At 38.7% G+C, this 16,523-nt stretch overlaps 1 protein-coding gene across 4 annotated transcripts in view; it reads right to left on the bottom strand.

The window, feature by feature from the left end:
• add3a (adducin 3 (gamma) a) overlaps nucleotides 1–16,523 on the bottom strand; it is a 160,650-nt gene that overhangs the window by 22,935 nt on the left and 121,192 nt on the right. For all 4 annotated transcript variants that reach the window (XM_051694867.1, XM_051694870.1, XM_051694869.1 and 1 more), the window contains 3 exons: nucleotides 12,180–12,315; nucleotides 8,339–8,490; nucleotides 7,826–7,906 (listed from right to left, as the gene is read on the bottom strand). In XM_051694867.1, the coding sequence (XP_051550827.1) occupies nucleotides 7,826–7,906; nucleotides 8,339–8,490; nucleotides 12,180–12,315 (369 nt within the window). The remainder of the gene's footprint in view (nucleotides 1–7,825; nucleotides 7,907–8,338; nucleotides 8,491–12,179; nucleotides 12,316–16,523) is intronic.

Raw genomic sequence — 16,523 nt, 5'->3', positions numbered from 1 at the left:
CTCTCTCTCTCTGGCGTCCCCGGCTCTTCCCTTATCTTCCTCCCACTGATTAGGCAACTCAGCGCAGGGCATGTATCCTCACGGCCCAGCCCTCCTCCTCGTCACACTCCCCATCCTGATTTCTTCTGCTTTTGTGTATCTCTCAAACTAAATAGTATCAAAAATTCAACCTAAATCTAAAATGAAACAAAGGCAATCTGAGTAAACACACAATAAAGTTTTAAATGATAATTGTATTTATTAAAGCAAAAAAGTTATCCAACACCAACTGGGCCTAAATTTAGTTACTAAATCCCCAAATCTATGAAACTGCATTCATAATGGGGTTCAGCTGGACTAGACACACCCAGGCCTGATTACTGCCAAGTCAGTTCAATCAAATCAACACCTAAATAGAACTTTTTCAACAGCATGAAGTTGGCTAAAATGTCTCATCCAGAAGCACACTATGCCAAGGGTGAAAGAAATTCCAGAAATGAGGAAAATGTTGATTGAAATACATCAGTCTGGGAAGGGTTATAAAGCTATTTCAAAGGCTCTGGGACTCCAAAGAACCACAGTGAGAGCCATTACCTCCAAATGGAGAAAACTTGGCACAGTAGTGAACATTCTCAGAAATGGCCAACCTTCCAAAATTCCTCCAAGAGCACAGCGAAGACTCATCCAGGAACACATAAAGTCAAGGACAACATCCAAGGAACTGCAGGCCTCTCCGCATCAATAAAGGTCACTGTTCATGTCTTCACCATCATAATGACACTGGTCAAAAATGGCATCCATGGAAGAGTGGCGAAGTGAAAACCACTGCTAACCAAGAATAACATTAAGGCTTGTCTGAATTTTGCCAAAACTCCTTGATGATGATCAAACCTTTTGGGAGAATGCTCTGTGGACATATGAGTCAAAAGTGGAACTATTTGGAAGACAGGGGTCCTGTTACATCTGGTGTAAATCAAACACATTTCCACAAAAAGAACATCATACCTATGGTCAAGCATGGTGGTGGTAGTGTGATGGTGTGGGGATGCTTTGCTGCTTCTGGGCCAGGGCAACTTGCAGTAACTGAGGGAAACATGAATTCTGCTCTCTACCAGAAAATACTAAAGGAGAACATCCGGTCATCAGTCCGTGAGTTGAAGCTCAAGCGCAAGTGGATTATGCAGCAAGACAATGATCCAAAGCATAGGAGAAGTCTACCTCTGAATGGCTCAAAAGAAGCAAAATTAAAGATTTGGAGTGGCCTTGTCAAAGTCCTGACTAGAACCCAAATGAGATGGTGTGGCAGGACCTTAAATGTGCAGTTCATGCTCGAAAACCCTCCAGTGTGGCTGAACTAAAGCAGTTCCACAAAGAAGAGTGGGCCAAAATTCCACCACAGTGTTGTGAAAGACTGATCTCCAGTTATCAGAAGCATTTGGTTGCAGTTGTTGCTGCTAAAGGTGGCACAAGAAGCTGTTAAGTTTAAGAGGGCAGTTAGTTTTTCCACGCGTGATATACAACGCTCAGCCTCAACATTAAAGCCACCTGCCTAATATCATGTATATCCCCATCGTGCCGCAAAACAGCTCTGGCCCTTTGAGGAATGGACTCCACAAGACCTCTGATGGTGTCCTGTGGTATCTGGCAGATCCTTGAAGTCCTGTAAGTTGCGAGGTAGGGCCTCCATGGATCGGACTTTTTGGTCCAGCACATCCCATAGATGCTCAATCAGATCTGGGGAATTTGGAAGCCAAATCAACACCTTGAACTCTTTGTTCCTCAAACCATTCCTGAACAATTTTTTTGCAGTGTGGCAGGGCGCATTATCCTGCTAAAAGAGGCCACTGTCATCAGGGAACACCGTTGCCATGAAGGGGTGTACATGGTCTGCAACAATCTTTAGGTGGTACATGTCAAAGTAACATCCACATGAATGCCAAGACCCAGGTTTTCCCAGCAGAACATTGCCTAGAGCATCACACTGCCACTGCCTGCCCGCCTTCTTCCAATGGTGCATCCTGCTGCCATCACTACCCCATGTCAATGATGCACATGCACCCGGCCGTCCACATGATCTAAAAGAAAGCGTGATTCATCAAACCAGGCCACCTTCTTCCATTCCTCCAGTGTCCAGTTCTGATGCTCACATGCCCTGTGTTCTGACACCTTTCGATCATGGCCAGCATTAAGTTTTTCAGCAATTTATGCTATAGTAGCTCTTCTGTGGGATCGGACCAGATGGGCTAGCCTTCGCTCCCCACACTCAATGACCCTTGGGCGCCAATGACCCTGTCATCGGTTCACCGGTTGTCCTTCCTTGGACCCCTTTTAGTAGGGACTAACCACTGCATACAGGGAACACCCCACAAGAACTGCCGTTTTGGAGATGCTCTGACCCAGTCTTCTAGCCATCACAATTTGGCCCTTGTCAAAGTCGCTCAGGCCCTCACGCTTGCCCATTTTTCCTGCTTCCAACACATGAAATTCAAGATCTGACTGTTCACTTGCTGCCAAATATATCCCACCCCTTGACAGGTGCCATTGTAATGAGATAATAAATGTTATTCACTTCACCTGTCAGTGGTTTTAATGTCGTGGCTGATCAGTGTAGGTGTTGGATATTAAAAAATATATATTTGAAAACTGTATTTTGTGTTTCCTCAGGTTGCTTTTGTTTCATGTTATATCTTCTTTGAAGATCTAAAACAATTTAGTATGAAAAATACACAAAAATAGAAGAAATCAGGACAGGACTTCACAGCACTGTACTTATGTCATCTGACCAGGATGTTTTTCCTGAACAAGTATTGCTTGGCTCATGGGCAGGTAGACTGGTTTAGATCCTACATGTCGGATGGTTACCACCTTGTTTGCATAAATGACCAGACATCAGATCTAAAAACATAAGGTTCAGTCTTGGGCCTCTGTTGTTCTTGTCGTCTTTGGCTTGCTCACAGGGGGCATAAAATTTACATTAAGGCATGCCTTATCTCGTTCTTCATTATAAACGCATGAGGACTTAAATAGCATAGTTTTTTGTTATAGCATAATATTCAGTAAAGGTGCATTGAAACTATGTGTGCTGTGAAAAGCGCTATACAAATAAATATGACTTGACTTCACTTTACAGTAGTTCTTCTAGACCAGATAAAATTTCATAGCTTTCAAAGATGTCCAGTTGTATTCAAGACATTAAAGACTGGATGACAAGTAAGTCTCTGCTGCTAAATTTTGATAAAACAAAAGTTATAAATCACTAGACCTTATGCTTCTACAAACAAGATAAATTAAAATCTCTGCCTTGATGGTTCATCTGATGTCACTGCTTACATTAAAAGGAATATTCCATGTTCAAAACAAGTTAAGCTCAACTGACATCATTTGTGGCATAATGTTGATTACCTTAAAAATGTATGTAGACTCGTCTCTCACACACACACACACACACACATTCTCCATACAGTGGGGCACTTACAATGGAAGTGAATGGGGCCAATCCATAAACATTAAAGTACTCACTGTTTCAAAAGTATAGCCACAAAACGCAAACAATGTGTGTTAACATGATTTCAGTTTGTATGATTTTACTGTGATAAAATTGCTCAGTAACATCTTTTGTGTAAAGTTATATCCAATTTTAAAATTGTGTTGCCATAAACCCAAAAGAGACCTTAAAAACAACTATTTAAACAACTGGAAAGCTCAAAAAACACAAGTTTAAAAAAAAAATATAAGTGCTTTTATAAAATTTTAATCTTCACAATCCTTAAATCCCTGCAAAAATTTGCCCCATTCACTTCCATTGTAAGTGCCTCACTGTAACCTCGAGTTTTCCTTTTTAAAAAAAAAAAAAAAACAAGGAGACGAGTTGAAATTATTTGTTGTGGTTATCAACATTTTGCCACAAATGTTGTCCATTAAGCATAACTTCTATTGAACCCCGAATACACCTTTAAGAACCTGGGTAGGGTTGCACCAGCTTTTTATAAGGTTTCACTTAAGTTTAGGGCTGGGTATTGATACAGATTTCCTGATTCAATTTGGAATCACACACTCTCGATTTGATTCCAATTTCTGATTAATTTGATATCGATTAATTTGGGTACATTTCTGTCATAATGTCTACTTTGCTTACATATGAAAGAAATTCTCTCCCAGCTAATGATTTTAATAATACAGGAGATTTTCTGACTAGGTACATTATGAAAACAAAAACTGTACTAATTGTATTTTATTCGTTTCTCATAATTTGCCACATTTTAGCTTTTTAGAAAATACCAAATCCATGTATTTAAATCAATAAATATGATATTATATTGCACATACTATTTTTTTACATGTTGATTTGTTAAACTGCATAATTTGAGATAATACACTGATCAGCCACAACATTAAAACCACTGACAGGTGAAGTGAATAACATTTATCTCGTTACAATGGCACCTGTCAAGGGGTGGGATATATTAGGCAGCAAGTGAACAGTCAGTTCTTGAATTTCATGTGTTGGAAGCAGGAAAAATGGGCAAGTGTAAGGATCTGAGCAACTTTGACAAGGGCCAAATTGTGATGGATAGACGACTGGGTCAGAGCATCTCCAAAACGGCAGTTCTTGTGAGGTGTTCCCAGTATGCAGTGGTTGGTACCTACCAAAAGTGGTCCAAGGAAGGACAACCGATGAACCAGCGACAGGGTCATGGGCGCCCAAGGCTCACTGTTGCGCGTGGGGAGCGAAGGCTTGCTTGTCAGGTCCGATCCCACAGAAGAGTTACTGTAGCACAAATTGCTGAAAAACTTTATGCTGGCCATGATAGAAAGATATCAGAACACACAGTGCATCGCAGCTTGCTGCGTATGGGGCTGCCTAGCCACAGACTGGTCAGAGTGCCCATGCTGATCCCTGTCCACCGCCGAAAGCGCCTACAATGGGCACGTGAGTGTCAGAACTGGACCATGGAGCAATGGGAGGAGGAGGCCTGGTCTGATGAATCACGTTTTCTTTTAGATCATGTGGATGGCCGGGTGCGTATGTGTCATTTACCTGGGGAAGAGATGGCAGCAGGCTGCACCATGGGAAGAAGATGGTGAAGGCAGTGTGATGCTCTGGGCAATGTTCTGCTGAGAAATCTTGGGTTAATCGTTATTAAATATTGCTATCATTTGACAGCCACATACATATATACACACATGTTTTATATATATATATATATATATATATATATATATATATATATATATATATATATATATATATATATATAAAAAAATGTTAATAAAAATAATTTTCACAAACTGAAAATAATTGACATTTAGCCTATATACTAAGTATGTGTTGTAACTTATATTTTGTAACCTTGCATTGCAGTGACACTGGGTGACACACTAGAAAACGTACCGTTTAGATCAGTTTTATGCTGAAGAGCTGCTAAGTAGTAAGATTTTTTACACATTGTTCTATTTCATAAATATTAATGTGTAAGTGTAAAGATCACATATGTCTAAAAGATTCAAGTCTGTCATGATATTCATGAGCTCACTGATCTCATTTATTCAGTTAGAATTTTTATTCTAACCATTATGCCTAGTCTGAGGCATATTAATTAATCTGTTAAAAATGTTATGAAATATAGAATTATTTTAAAGAGCACCTATTATGGTTTTTCAAATATTACCTTTCATGTAGTGTGTTATATAGCTGTTTGTGAATGTAAAAAAGTCTGCAAAGTTTCAAAAATCAAAGTGCACGACAAATGGAGTTATTGGCTATATCTCATTTGGAAGAATGCATCCTCCAGAGGTCGCCTCCTTTGAAGGCTGCATTATACCGAGTGTCCTCCTTAAACAAGTCTCAATTAAACGAGATGGCCTTCGTAGGACGAACGGAAATGGAAGGTAACAAGGTTGCTATGAAAGCACTCTTAAACAAGCGTGAGTGCTTTGAGTTAGAAGGGAACAAAGTCCCTTTAGAAGGGAATGCATGAGGTACATTTTAGGAGAGTTATAATGATGTAAAGAGAAAAGAAGAGAAAAGATTTTACAGGTGTACTTTTAGTCTAATACTTTATTTTAGTTATAAATTAATATAATTATCCATATTATATACTCTGCACCCATCTACTGAGGTACTTCAACTTGGGAATTAACATTCCTTGCGTTTGAACATCATATTTATGGGCAAATTGCCGTAATTTTTTTTAGACATTTCCGTTGAAGCAAAGAACTGTGGATTGTGAAAGCCCACAAAGGATACACCTCATGCATCCTCCAAATTCCCATGAAAGCAGGTCGCATTCGAAGAGTCCTACTCACTTTTCTGAAACAAGACAGCCTCGATGACGTATGCAGTTGACAAATGCAACCTCCGGAGGATGCAGCTTTCCAAATGAGACACAGCCATTGACTCCCAAAAGAAAAAACCGATTCTGAACACCTGAAATGAGTCGTTAGTATTTCCAGACTTCCTGTACTAACCTATATAATTTGGTAACAAAAAACCCGCCTCTGGTCTTCATTGGCTGCTCGCGAACAGCTTTGACCTGCCCTGAAACACTAAACTAAGCGGTAGACCAATCACAACAGACTGGGACATCTGACCAATCAGAGCAGAGCAGGCTCTCTGAAAGGAGGAGTTTAGAATGAATCCTTTAGAACGGATCATTGAACGAGTCGTTTTTGACATTGGGAATAAAAAGGTAATGCTGCAATTTAAATGAGCAAATTAAAAGTGTTTTTGACCTTGGATGCATGTAAATCTATTGTATGAAACCTTTAAAACAAAATTAGGCACATTTAAAAACCATAATAGGTGCTTTTTAATTAACTTTTTCAACATAACATTGCATTCTTTACCAAATTAAGTGCTTCTCTACAAAATCCTCACAGAACAATCCAAAGCAACACTGGAGATATTTATCATCAAATGAAGTGCTGCACAACAGAACATTACAGATGTGAGATATTGCTTTAATTATTATTATTTAATTGCTTTAAATATGATCTTTTCAGAGGAAGAGTGGTCAGCTTCACACTATTTAATTAAATCGCAGCGCCTTGCAGTTTAATCATCACACTTGGACATATTGAGATTTTAAGTTAATTATGCATTCAAACATTCATTTTCATTCCAAAATATGTCAAATTCTGTGAAATTTCACATTTTATAGCCAATGCAATTTTTATGACTGGATTCAGTGATTCCATCCATGTTTTCACATAGCAGAAATAATACTGCCCTACATAGTGACAGTATAAGTACTCTCTGATCTTTGAATTATTGAAAATATATATGAAAAATATATCTCCGACTGTCGTCATTGTCTAAAGTTTACAGCTCAAATGGTTTTGTAGTTATTACTACAGCAGTATTGGAACGGAAATAAAATTGCCCAACATCAATACACGTAACAAAAACCTTGTCAGTGACCTTGCCAATATTTTCCCTCCGTGCATGGCACAGATCGGACTCCAAACCCCAAGAGCACTCATAAAAGACCACAAACATGCAAACAAAACAGAAACACACCTACTATTAGGCAATGGGCAATATTGTCCCATTTATGGTTAAACAAGCCCATACACCACTCAGATGATGAAATGCCAGCAAAGCATAATCAAAGTCTTAAAATAACAATTAAAAAAGTAATAATTGATTTAACATTTAACCAAGATAATCTGTAACTGAAATGATAAAAGCCCAAATCAATTCTATTTTCAGTCTGACTGGAATGTATGATCAGACTAAGGCCATTGCTTAAAGTGACCCCGGCAGCCTTGTGGCGTGATGTTAGAGCTGTTCCCAGAACTTCTATCAGGCTCTGCTGTGATAATGCAAGACAAGCAGTTTGTTTACCAGATTTGACGCGGAGGCCTCAGCGAAGGACAGTCCTCTGGGGATGATGAGGATATGATCCTGCTCCTTACTGACACGAACCTACACACACAAACAAGTGTTTAAGTTTTTCTCCTCAACAAGCATTCCAGCAAATCTAGCACTACTAGATTTCACACTGTTAAAATTAACACACAAAAATAATACTTATCAACAAATAAAATGTATTATTAATATTAAAAGACCCCATGAAATCAAAATGGGAGTTTTGTGGCTTTTACTCCATGTCTATTAGCTTTTAATGCCATCTTGAGGAATATAACAGTGCACTACTAAAAAAAAGCTTTTAGCAGATAAACACTTTAAATTTACAGTATTTCCTTCCAGGAAAACGGAACAAAATGTTGATGACGAAACTTACTCTCAAGAGCGTATCCAGTGTATAGAAACATAATACGTCAACATAGGATACAAAACTGTGCTCAAACCATTTCATGGAGTATTTAAGTGTCAATACAGAAAGCTGTGCCTTACTGTAATGTAACAGCTTGCGAAGTGGGCCCAACTGAACAGGTCCACTAGTCTGTACAGGCTGGCCAGTTTACAGCGGGTCTGTTTCTCTCCCTTCACCATAGAAGTGGACTCCATACTGAACATGTCGTTTATTGGGGTCACCATGCCCAAACCTGAGAAAACAGAGAAACAATGAAGAGGAGACCAAAATTGAAGAATAAATAACTTGCTATTGGCTTACATCATCTCCACTATTGGTTTGTCTTTCAAATTTCTCTTAGCTAACAAGTTAAAATGTAACATTTCAGTATTGCTCATGCAAATATGAGTCCCAAACTGTGGTGAAAATGTACTCTTCGATATCAATCCAACTCATACTCTAATTATGGAGTCCTGATGAACTCATAATTACCCCAGGAGTATTTAGGAGTACACATCTTCTATGTGCCTAAATCTAATCAAATGTTCTTCTTTGGTTTATGTGGTTTATACAGCTAAATACTGGAAAACAACATTCCTGTAATCAATTTACTGTGGCTTATTTATAACCTGGATTCTGATATAAGCAAATCCAAACCAATAATAAATTTAAACAGCAATAAAATTAAAACAGTCAGCTCTCACAGCTAGAATAAATCACTTTTGGAACTGCAGCTAAAGCGCTGCATATATTCTATTATGCCAGCTAATTGAACATTCCATAACTCATTCTAGAACTCCAGCCGACTAAATGTTTCAGAACTCATTCTAGAGCTCCAGCCAGCTAAATGTTTCAGAACTCATTCAAGAGCTCCAGTCAACTAATGATTCAGAACTCATTCTAGAGCTCCAGCAGACTGTTTCAGAACTCATTCTAGAGCTCCAGTCGACTAATGATTCAGAACTCATTCTAGAGCTCAAGGAGACCGTTTCAGAACTCATTCTAGAGCTCCAGCCGGCTAAATGTTTCAGAACTCATTCAAGAGCTCCAGTCAACTAATGATTCAGAACTCATTCTAGAGCTCCAGCAGACTGTTTCAGAACTCATTCTAGAGCTCCAGTCGACTAATGATTCAGAACTCATTCTAGAGCTCAAGGAGACCGTTTCAGAACTCATTCTAGAGCTCCAGCCGGCTAAATGTTTCAGAACTCATTCTAGAGCTCCAGCCGGCTAAATGTTTCAGAACTCATTCTAGAGCTCCAGCCGGCTAATGTTTCAGAACTCATTCTAGAGCTCCAGCCGGCTAAATGTTTCAGAACTCATTCTAGAGCTCCAGCCGGCTAAATGTTTCAGAACTCATTCTAGAGCTCCAGCCGGCTAAATGTTTCAGAACTCATACTAGAGTTCCAGCTGACTAAGGAGGCTTTCACACTGGCAGTTTAGTCTGAAACAGAGCACAGTTTGCATGAAAAGTTCTCCCAATGTTATTTTTCTCTGTTACCCAACATCTTATGGAGTTTTGTGTTCCTTGCCAGTCGCCTTCGGCTTGCTCACTGGGGTTCTAAATACAATTATTTACTTATGCACATTTGACAGTGTATTTCTCACTTCTCTGTAAGCCAAGAAATATAAAATCTTCAATTATTTCTTACCATATTCCTAAAAACAGATAAATATTTAAAGGGCCCTTATTATGCTCATTTACAGGTTCATAATTTTATTTTGGAGGTCTACTAGAATAGGTTTACATGCTTTAATGTAAAAAAAAAAAAAATTAATAAATAAAAATAATTCTCATTCTGTACAGTGCTGCAGCACCTCTTTTCACACCCTGTCTGAAATGCTCCGTTTTAGCTCCTGTCTCTTTAAAGCCCAGTCTGTTCTGATTGGTCAGCTGGCCCAGTCTGTTGTGACTGGTCAACCGCTTAGAGCACGTGTCAGAAATGTAAAGCCCCTTACCATAACCGAAGTAGCCCTTATGAAAATGTGTTACATAGTGACATAGCTAAGTCACGGAAGTAATGGCTGGACTGCAAACAGGGCGTTTCAGGAGCCGTGTTTTCTGTGGGAGAGAGTAACTCCCTTTGGCATGGACTTTGTGCTTTGTAACTTTGCAGACCTTTTATATACACAAACAGCTATATTGCACACTAAAGGAAAGGTAAAATCCCAATAGGCATAATGGGGCCTCTTTAAGTCCTTTTTCTACTGTAAATCTAAACACTGACTTTCATTTTAGTAAAAAAAAAAAAACAAAAAAAAAAAGACTTAAATATTGATCTGTTTCTCAACCACACCTATCATATCGCTTCATTAAACCACTTCTATTCTGAAGTTATAGAAAAGAAGTGACAAATGATGTTACATGCCGTATATTGAGCTGTATGAAATATACTGTATAGAAAATAGGTCTATCGGTTGTATAGGACAGAAAAGAGTAAAAACACACGTTCATACACTGGAAGCTGTGATGTTACATTGTCCCCATAATAATAATAATAACCGACACAGCTTCAAACAGCCGATTTAAATGCATGTGATAGTTCTGTCTAGTCTAATGTTAGCCATTTAAAATTAAAATTTAGTGGCTGTTTGTTTTTCTGCAACTTATATGATATGATGTTCCTCTTTTTATGATTACTAAGGTGATATGAATGACTTCTCAACTGCCCAATCGCAGACTGCTTGTAAGTAGCTCTTAGTAGCCAATCTGAACACAGGAGGCGGGACCTACAATAAAACAATGCCTCTGCAACAGCTGGAAACCCTCACAAGCCCCCATGTGCTTGGAGAAAATACAACAGTGCCATGTTTTCATTTTGAAGGATGCAGCAGATGTATTTAATTAAATTGTATTCTTTTGAAGTTTGATAATCCCATTAGGTCATATCACGATTTCTGTCTTTCCTCTCCCAAATTTGTATTGAAAGAAGTCTTAAATTAAGACTTTTGTTGTATCATTTAAGATATTTAAGACTTAAGGATATGCAGGAACCCTGGGTGAACTATTTCTAAATGTATTTTGTTATAGGTGCATGTTGAAAATTGTCTTATCCTCGGTGTGACTGCATTGATGTTAAGAGGGAGTGTATCCTCAAATTCTATTTGACTACCAAAATGAGGATCCAGACAACCTCATCAAGAGTACAGGGTATAGTTGCTTGAACATTTCTTGTTGTGTGAAATTACAGAAATAATAGCTTGATGTGTATAACAATGTAGCTTGTTCTTTTACAGAATGTCAATTTTCCAGCCTTCAGATTGCTTTTGAAGAAACATCCTTGGGATTTATGTCATCAGGTATGAAGGCTGTGATGTTGATGATCTCCCTGCAGATGTTGGATTGAGGAGTTAGATTTTTTGTAAATTGGAATTGCATTCTTTAAGAAATATTCTGGGTTCAATACAAGTTAAGCTCAACTGACAGCATTTGTGACAATTTTGATGATAATTTTTTTTGCACAATTTATGATACCAGTGTTGTCAGATATTACTGCTGATCGTAACCTTGGCCAACCATTTTGGAGAGTTTTTTCAATTTAATTTACGAGAAGCCTTTTTTTCTTAAGGCTGGCTCTTTAAAGCCCTTGACCTGTGGATCTAGAGACTCTCCGATGTGGTTTAGAGTTTGAGCACATTGTTACTAAAGGGGTTCACTGAAGTTTCACTGATTAGTTCTGCATAGCACAGAGAAAACAGACACGTGTAAAGGGCTGGATGGGGTGATAAGGGAGGAAAAAGTGAGATAAAAGAATGCAAAGGCTTTCCTGAGCTGGCTGGTCATATTTCCTCTCTCAGTGTCTGTTTTATGGGAACAGCTATTATTTAGCAACCTGTATAACTATGAACAGGTGGAAGAGTAGGGCATCTGGGACTTTGGATGACTTGAGGAATGTTGCAGTCTGTTGCCCTAGAGATGAGTCGCTCTATGCCGATACTCACTGAGGGGGGAGGTGGAGAATCCGGCCACGGAGCTGGACATGAAGTCTGCAATCTGCCGCAGAGCAAGCAGTCCTGCGGGGTTATTCCCCTTGTTCATCTGTTCCTGGATCAGACCCTCCAGCTCATCCCTAAATGCCTGAGAGAGAGAGAGAGAGAGAGAGAGAGAGAGAGAGAGAGAGAGAGAGAGAGAGAGAGAGAGAGAGAGAGAGAGAGAGAGAGAGAGATTAGAGATGTCTCACACTGATGAGAGATAGACATGGCATGTGACACGGAGAGCTTTAATCCTCTCACGCTTTGGTAACACTTAGCACGTTTAAACATTCACATGCACAGTTTTTTTTCCGCTTGAAATTCGACAACACAACTAGTTAAAGGAATGTTATGGGTTCAATACAAGTTAAGCACAATCAACAGCTTTTTGTGTCAATGTTGATTACCACAAAATTAATTTCAACATCCCTCCTTTTCTTTATAAATTAAAAAAAATAAAAAGATAAAATTGAAGTTACAGTGAGGCACTTACAATGGAAATGAATGTGGACAATGAAAGTGAATAGGGGCAATTTTTGAAACTTATAATTTACACACATTAATTCTCAACTATGTATTATTTAAGCTGCAAAGTAGTTTAAGTTGTAATTTTTACAACCATTTTAGGGTTTTAGTGTTTGTTGACATTACGTCGTCAATGAAGCTGTAAAATTGGAGATAACTTTACACAGAAAAGTTTAGCAAGTGATTTTATCACACTAAAATCACATTTACATGCATTTTGTTTACATCTTGTGGCTATACTTTTGAAAAACTGAGTATTTTAATGTTCAGAAATTGTCCCCCATTCACTTACATTGTAAGTGCCTCACTGTAACCCAGATTTTTGCTTTTTTTTTTTTTTTTTTTAAAGAAAAGGAGGGGTAAAATTAAGTCTAAATTGTGTTTTGTGGTCATCAATATTATGTCACAAATGCTGTCAATTAAGCTTTACCTGTACTGAACCTGGAACATTCTTTTAAGTCTATTAACCCAGAGGCCTACACCACTCAATCTAAAAGAGCTGGAGGAAGCCAAACAGCAGAAGATCTAAAGTTATAAACAAACTTTTAGGGATATGGTCTTAAGGTCTTGCATCTCATTTTTTATAAGTACGCTGAACATTTGTGGAAAGCCATACTTTCAATGTTTCAGTGTCTGTATAATCAACTAGGGATGGGTCACTGTGGTCAAGTCATTTATTGAGGTTGCCTAGTTTTAGAATTCTTCTTTTGAGTTTTTTCTCAAGTTTTGATTAGTATGTTATGTTCCACACATTTAATTATAAATGCCTTTTGTAATATATTTATGTATATAATAATTTCGGACTACTTCATTAATAACTGCCCAATCTACCAAATCAGCATTAATTTAGAATAAAGTTTAGGATAAAAAAAAAAATAAAAAAAACTTTGACATTTCTTTCTTTGTGATAATACTTTTTACATCTCATCTGGTTGGGCGGTTGCACACTGTCTGGTTGTTCAAGCTCAATTAAAACGCATCCAAAGCTCAATTCGGATCGATAAATTCTGCATTCCCAGATGGTCAGAACTCAGTGCAGCCCTGTGCAACTCCTCATCAGAAATTACTTCTGGTCTATCATCTATCGTTTGTCAGATGCAGTGAAAAAGCGGCTTAAGAATCTGATCAGGGTCAGATCAACACAAAACCAGCCTAATTATACAGGGCCTCTTTAATACAGTTTAACTGACAAGTCAATGGGTTGCCAAAATGATGTCTTTTTTTTTTTTTTTTTTTTTAAATACGTAGTTTTGCACATCCCTGCAATTGACACCCAGGTGCACAACAGTATGATCAAACCTCTATTTCTCAAAGCTTTTTTTTGTTCGCATCAAATTAAAAACACTGTCAACTCTGGTTAAACTCTGTTACTTGTGTAAAGTTACTAGCTGCGTTTCCATCCAATTATTTTTATGCGCATTTTGAAAATGCATATGAAATCCTGAATGGAAGCGCTTGATATGCAAATAAATTAAAAATTTGCATAAACTTATGCGTTAGGAGGAAGTGGATTTTCTAGAGTTTCGCATTAGTTCAAATGTGCATTAAAGTGATGGAAACGGCTTATTCACATGAATGAGCCCTCATTATAATAGCCATTGCACTTATTCTGGGACATCTCCTGGCAGCATTTAATATCATAAATGTAGAATTGCTTTATTACAGAAAATACAACTCTCCCCGAAGCAAAGAGGTCGTTCAGCTGCTCCTTGACAAAAAGGCAGTCTCCCTCAAGATAATGGGCATTTACAGTTCATGGAAACATGCTGCAGATAATGACAGGAAAGAGTCTCCACTGACATTGTCTCAGTTATGATGATGGTTAATTTTTACTGTATAATTACACAAACACTCGTCTTACTTGTAAGAATAACTGCTAGGATGTGAGCTGGGGCATGCACAGCTACACGTTCTTCACAGATTTGAGCTCAAAATGCGAAATCGCCACACTTAATGTATGAATGTAAATGCGTAAGTCATTCAGAAGGTAACAAAATATCAAGCATGAGATAGCAAGCACAAAACACACTTGACGAGCAAATGTCAACACATTTGGTTACTCTACTATACTTTTACCAGTTGGTAAAAACAAAAAACATGGCACAGAAAAATGAAGTTAAGCATACTGCAGAAGCCACTTGGCTTCATATTTTGTTATCTGATGCAATAAAATGCATCAATTTTCAAATGTGGCTTTAGTGTCTAAATAATTTTGTTTTTTCAAAGTAGCCTGTGCTGCCAGTGTTTGGACAATCCGTGTGCTCCATTAAGTACTTTAACTTCCCACCTCACTGGCATGCTAGCATGCACCGCAGGTCTTGAGAGTTTGAGCCAAAGAACTTCTTTGACTCATTTCCATAGCGACAGTTGCCAGGCATCCAGAGGGAAGTGGGCATAGCATTTGTGTGTATTCCTATGCGGACAGTCCCTGCCAAACTCGGAGTGTGTAGTTCACCTTTTTAAGGGATTTTCTGGAGCTTACCTAATTTAAAGTAAAAAAAAAAACAAAAAACAAAACACACTGGAATCAAATCGGCCTTCAGTTTGTTTGCTTTTACAGTGCATTTAGAAAGTGTTCAGACACCTTCATTTTTTCACATTTTGTTATGTTGCAACCTTATGCTAAAATGCTTTAAACTGTTTGGTTTTTTTCCACATCAATCTACATTCCATACCCCATAATGACAAAGCAAAAACCTGATTTCTGATATTTGTACAAATTTATTAAAAATAAAGAGAAACATCACACTGACATAAGTATTCAGATCCTTTGCTATGACACTTGAAATTTAGTTCAGGCGCTTCCCATTTCTAGGGATCATCTGAGATGTTTCTACACTTTGATTGGAGTCCACCTGTGGCAAATTCAATTAAATGGAAATGATTTGGAAAGGCACAAACCTGTCTATAGGTCTCACAGCTGAAAAAGCATATAGGAGCAAAAACCAAGCCATGAGGTCAAAGGAACTGCCTGCAGAGCTCAGAGACAGGATTGTGTCGAGGCACAGATCTGGGGCAGGCTACAAATTATTTTTTTTTTGGCTGCATTAAAGGTTCCCAAAAGCACAATGGAAGAAATGGAAGAAGTTTGGAACAAGCAGGACTCTTCCTAGAGCTGACCGCCTGGCCAAACTGAGCAATCGGGGAGAAGGACCTTGGTTAGAGAGGTGACCAAGAACCCAATGGTCACTCTGGTTGAGCTCAGGAGATCATGTGAGGAGATGGGAGAAACTGGCAGGAGGACAACCATCACTGCAACATTCTATCAATCTGGGCTTTATGGCAGAGTGGCCAGCCTGAAGCCTCTGCTCAGTGCAAGACACAAAAAAGCACCTAAAGGACTCTCAGACTGTGAGAAACAAGATTCTCTGGTCTGATGAAACAAAGACTGATTGACCTCAATTCCAAGCATCATGTCTTTTGGTAGCATCATGCTGTGGGCGTGTTTTTCAGTGGCAGGGACTGGTCAGGGTTAAAGGAAAGCAGAACGCAGCAAAATACGAAGATATCCTTAATGAAAACCTGGTCCAGAGCACTCAGAACCTCAGACTAGGCCGAAGGTTCACTTTCCAACAGGACAATGACCCAAAGCACACAGCCAGACAACGCAAGAGTGGCTTAGGGACAACTCTGTGAATGAGTGGTCCAGCCAGAGCCCAGACTTGAACCCAATCTAACATCTCTGGAGAGACCTGAAAATGGCTGTCCACTGACGGCCCCCATCCAGAACTCGAGAAGACCTGCAGAGAAGAATGGCAGAAAATCCAGGTGTGCACAGCTTGTCACATC

The sequence above is a fragment of the Myxocyprinus asiaticus genome, chromosome 50, assembly GCF_019703515.2.
Source record: "Myxocyprinus asiaticus isolate MX2 ecotype Aquarium Trade chromosome 50, UBuf_Myxa_2, whole genome shotgun sequence".
Lineage (NCBI taxonomy): Eukaryota > Metazoa > Chordata > Actinopteri > Cypriniformes > Catostomidae > Myxocyprinus > Myxocyprinus asiaticus.
This window is presented reverse-complemented; position numbering and strand designations above follow the sequence as displayed.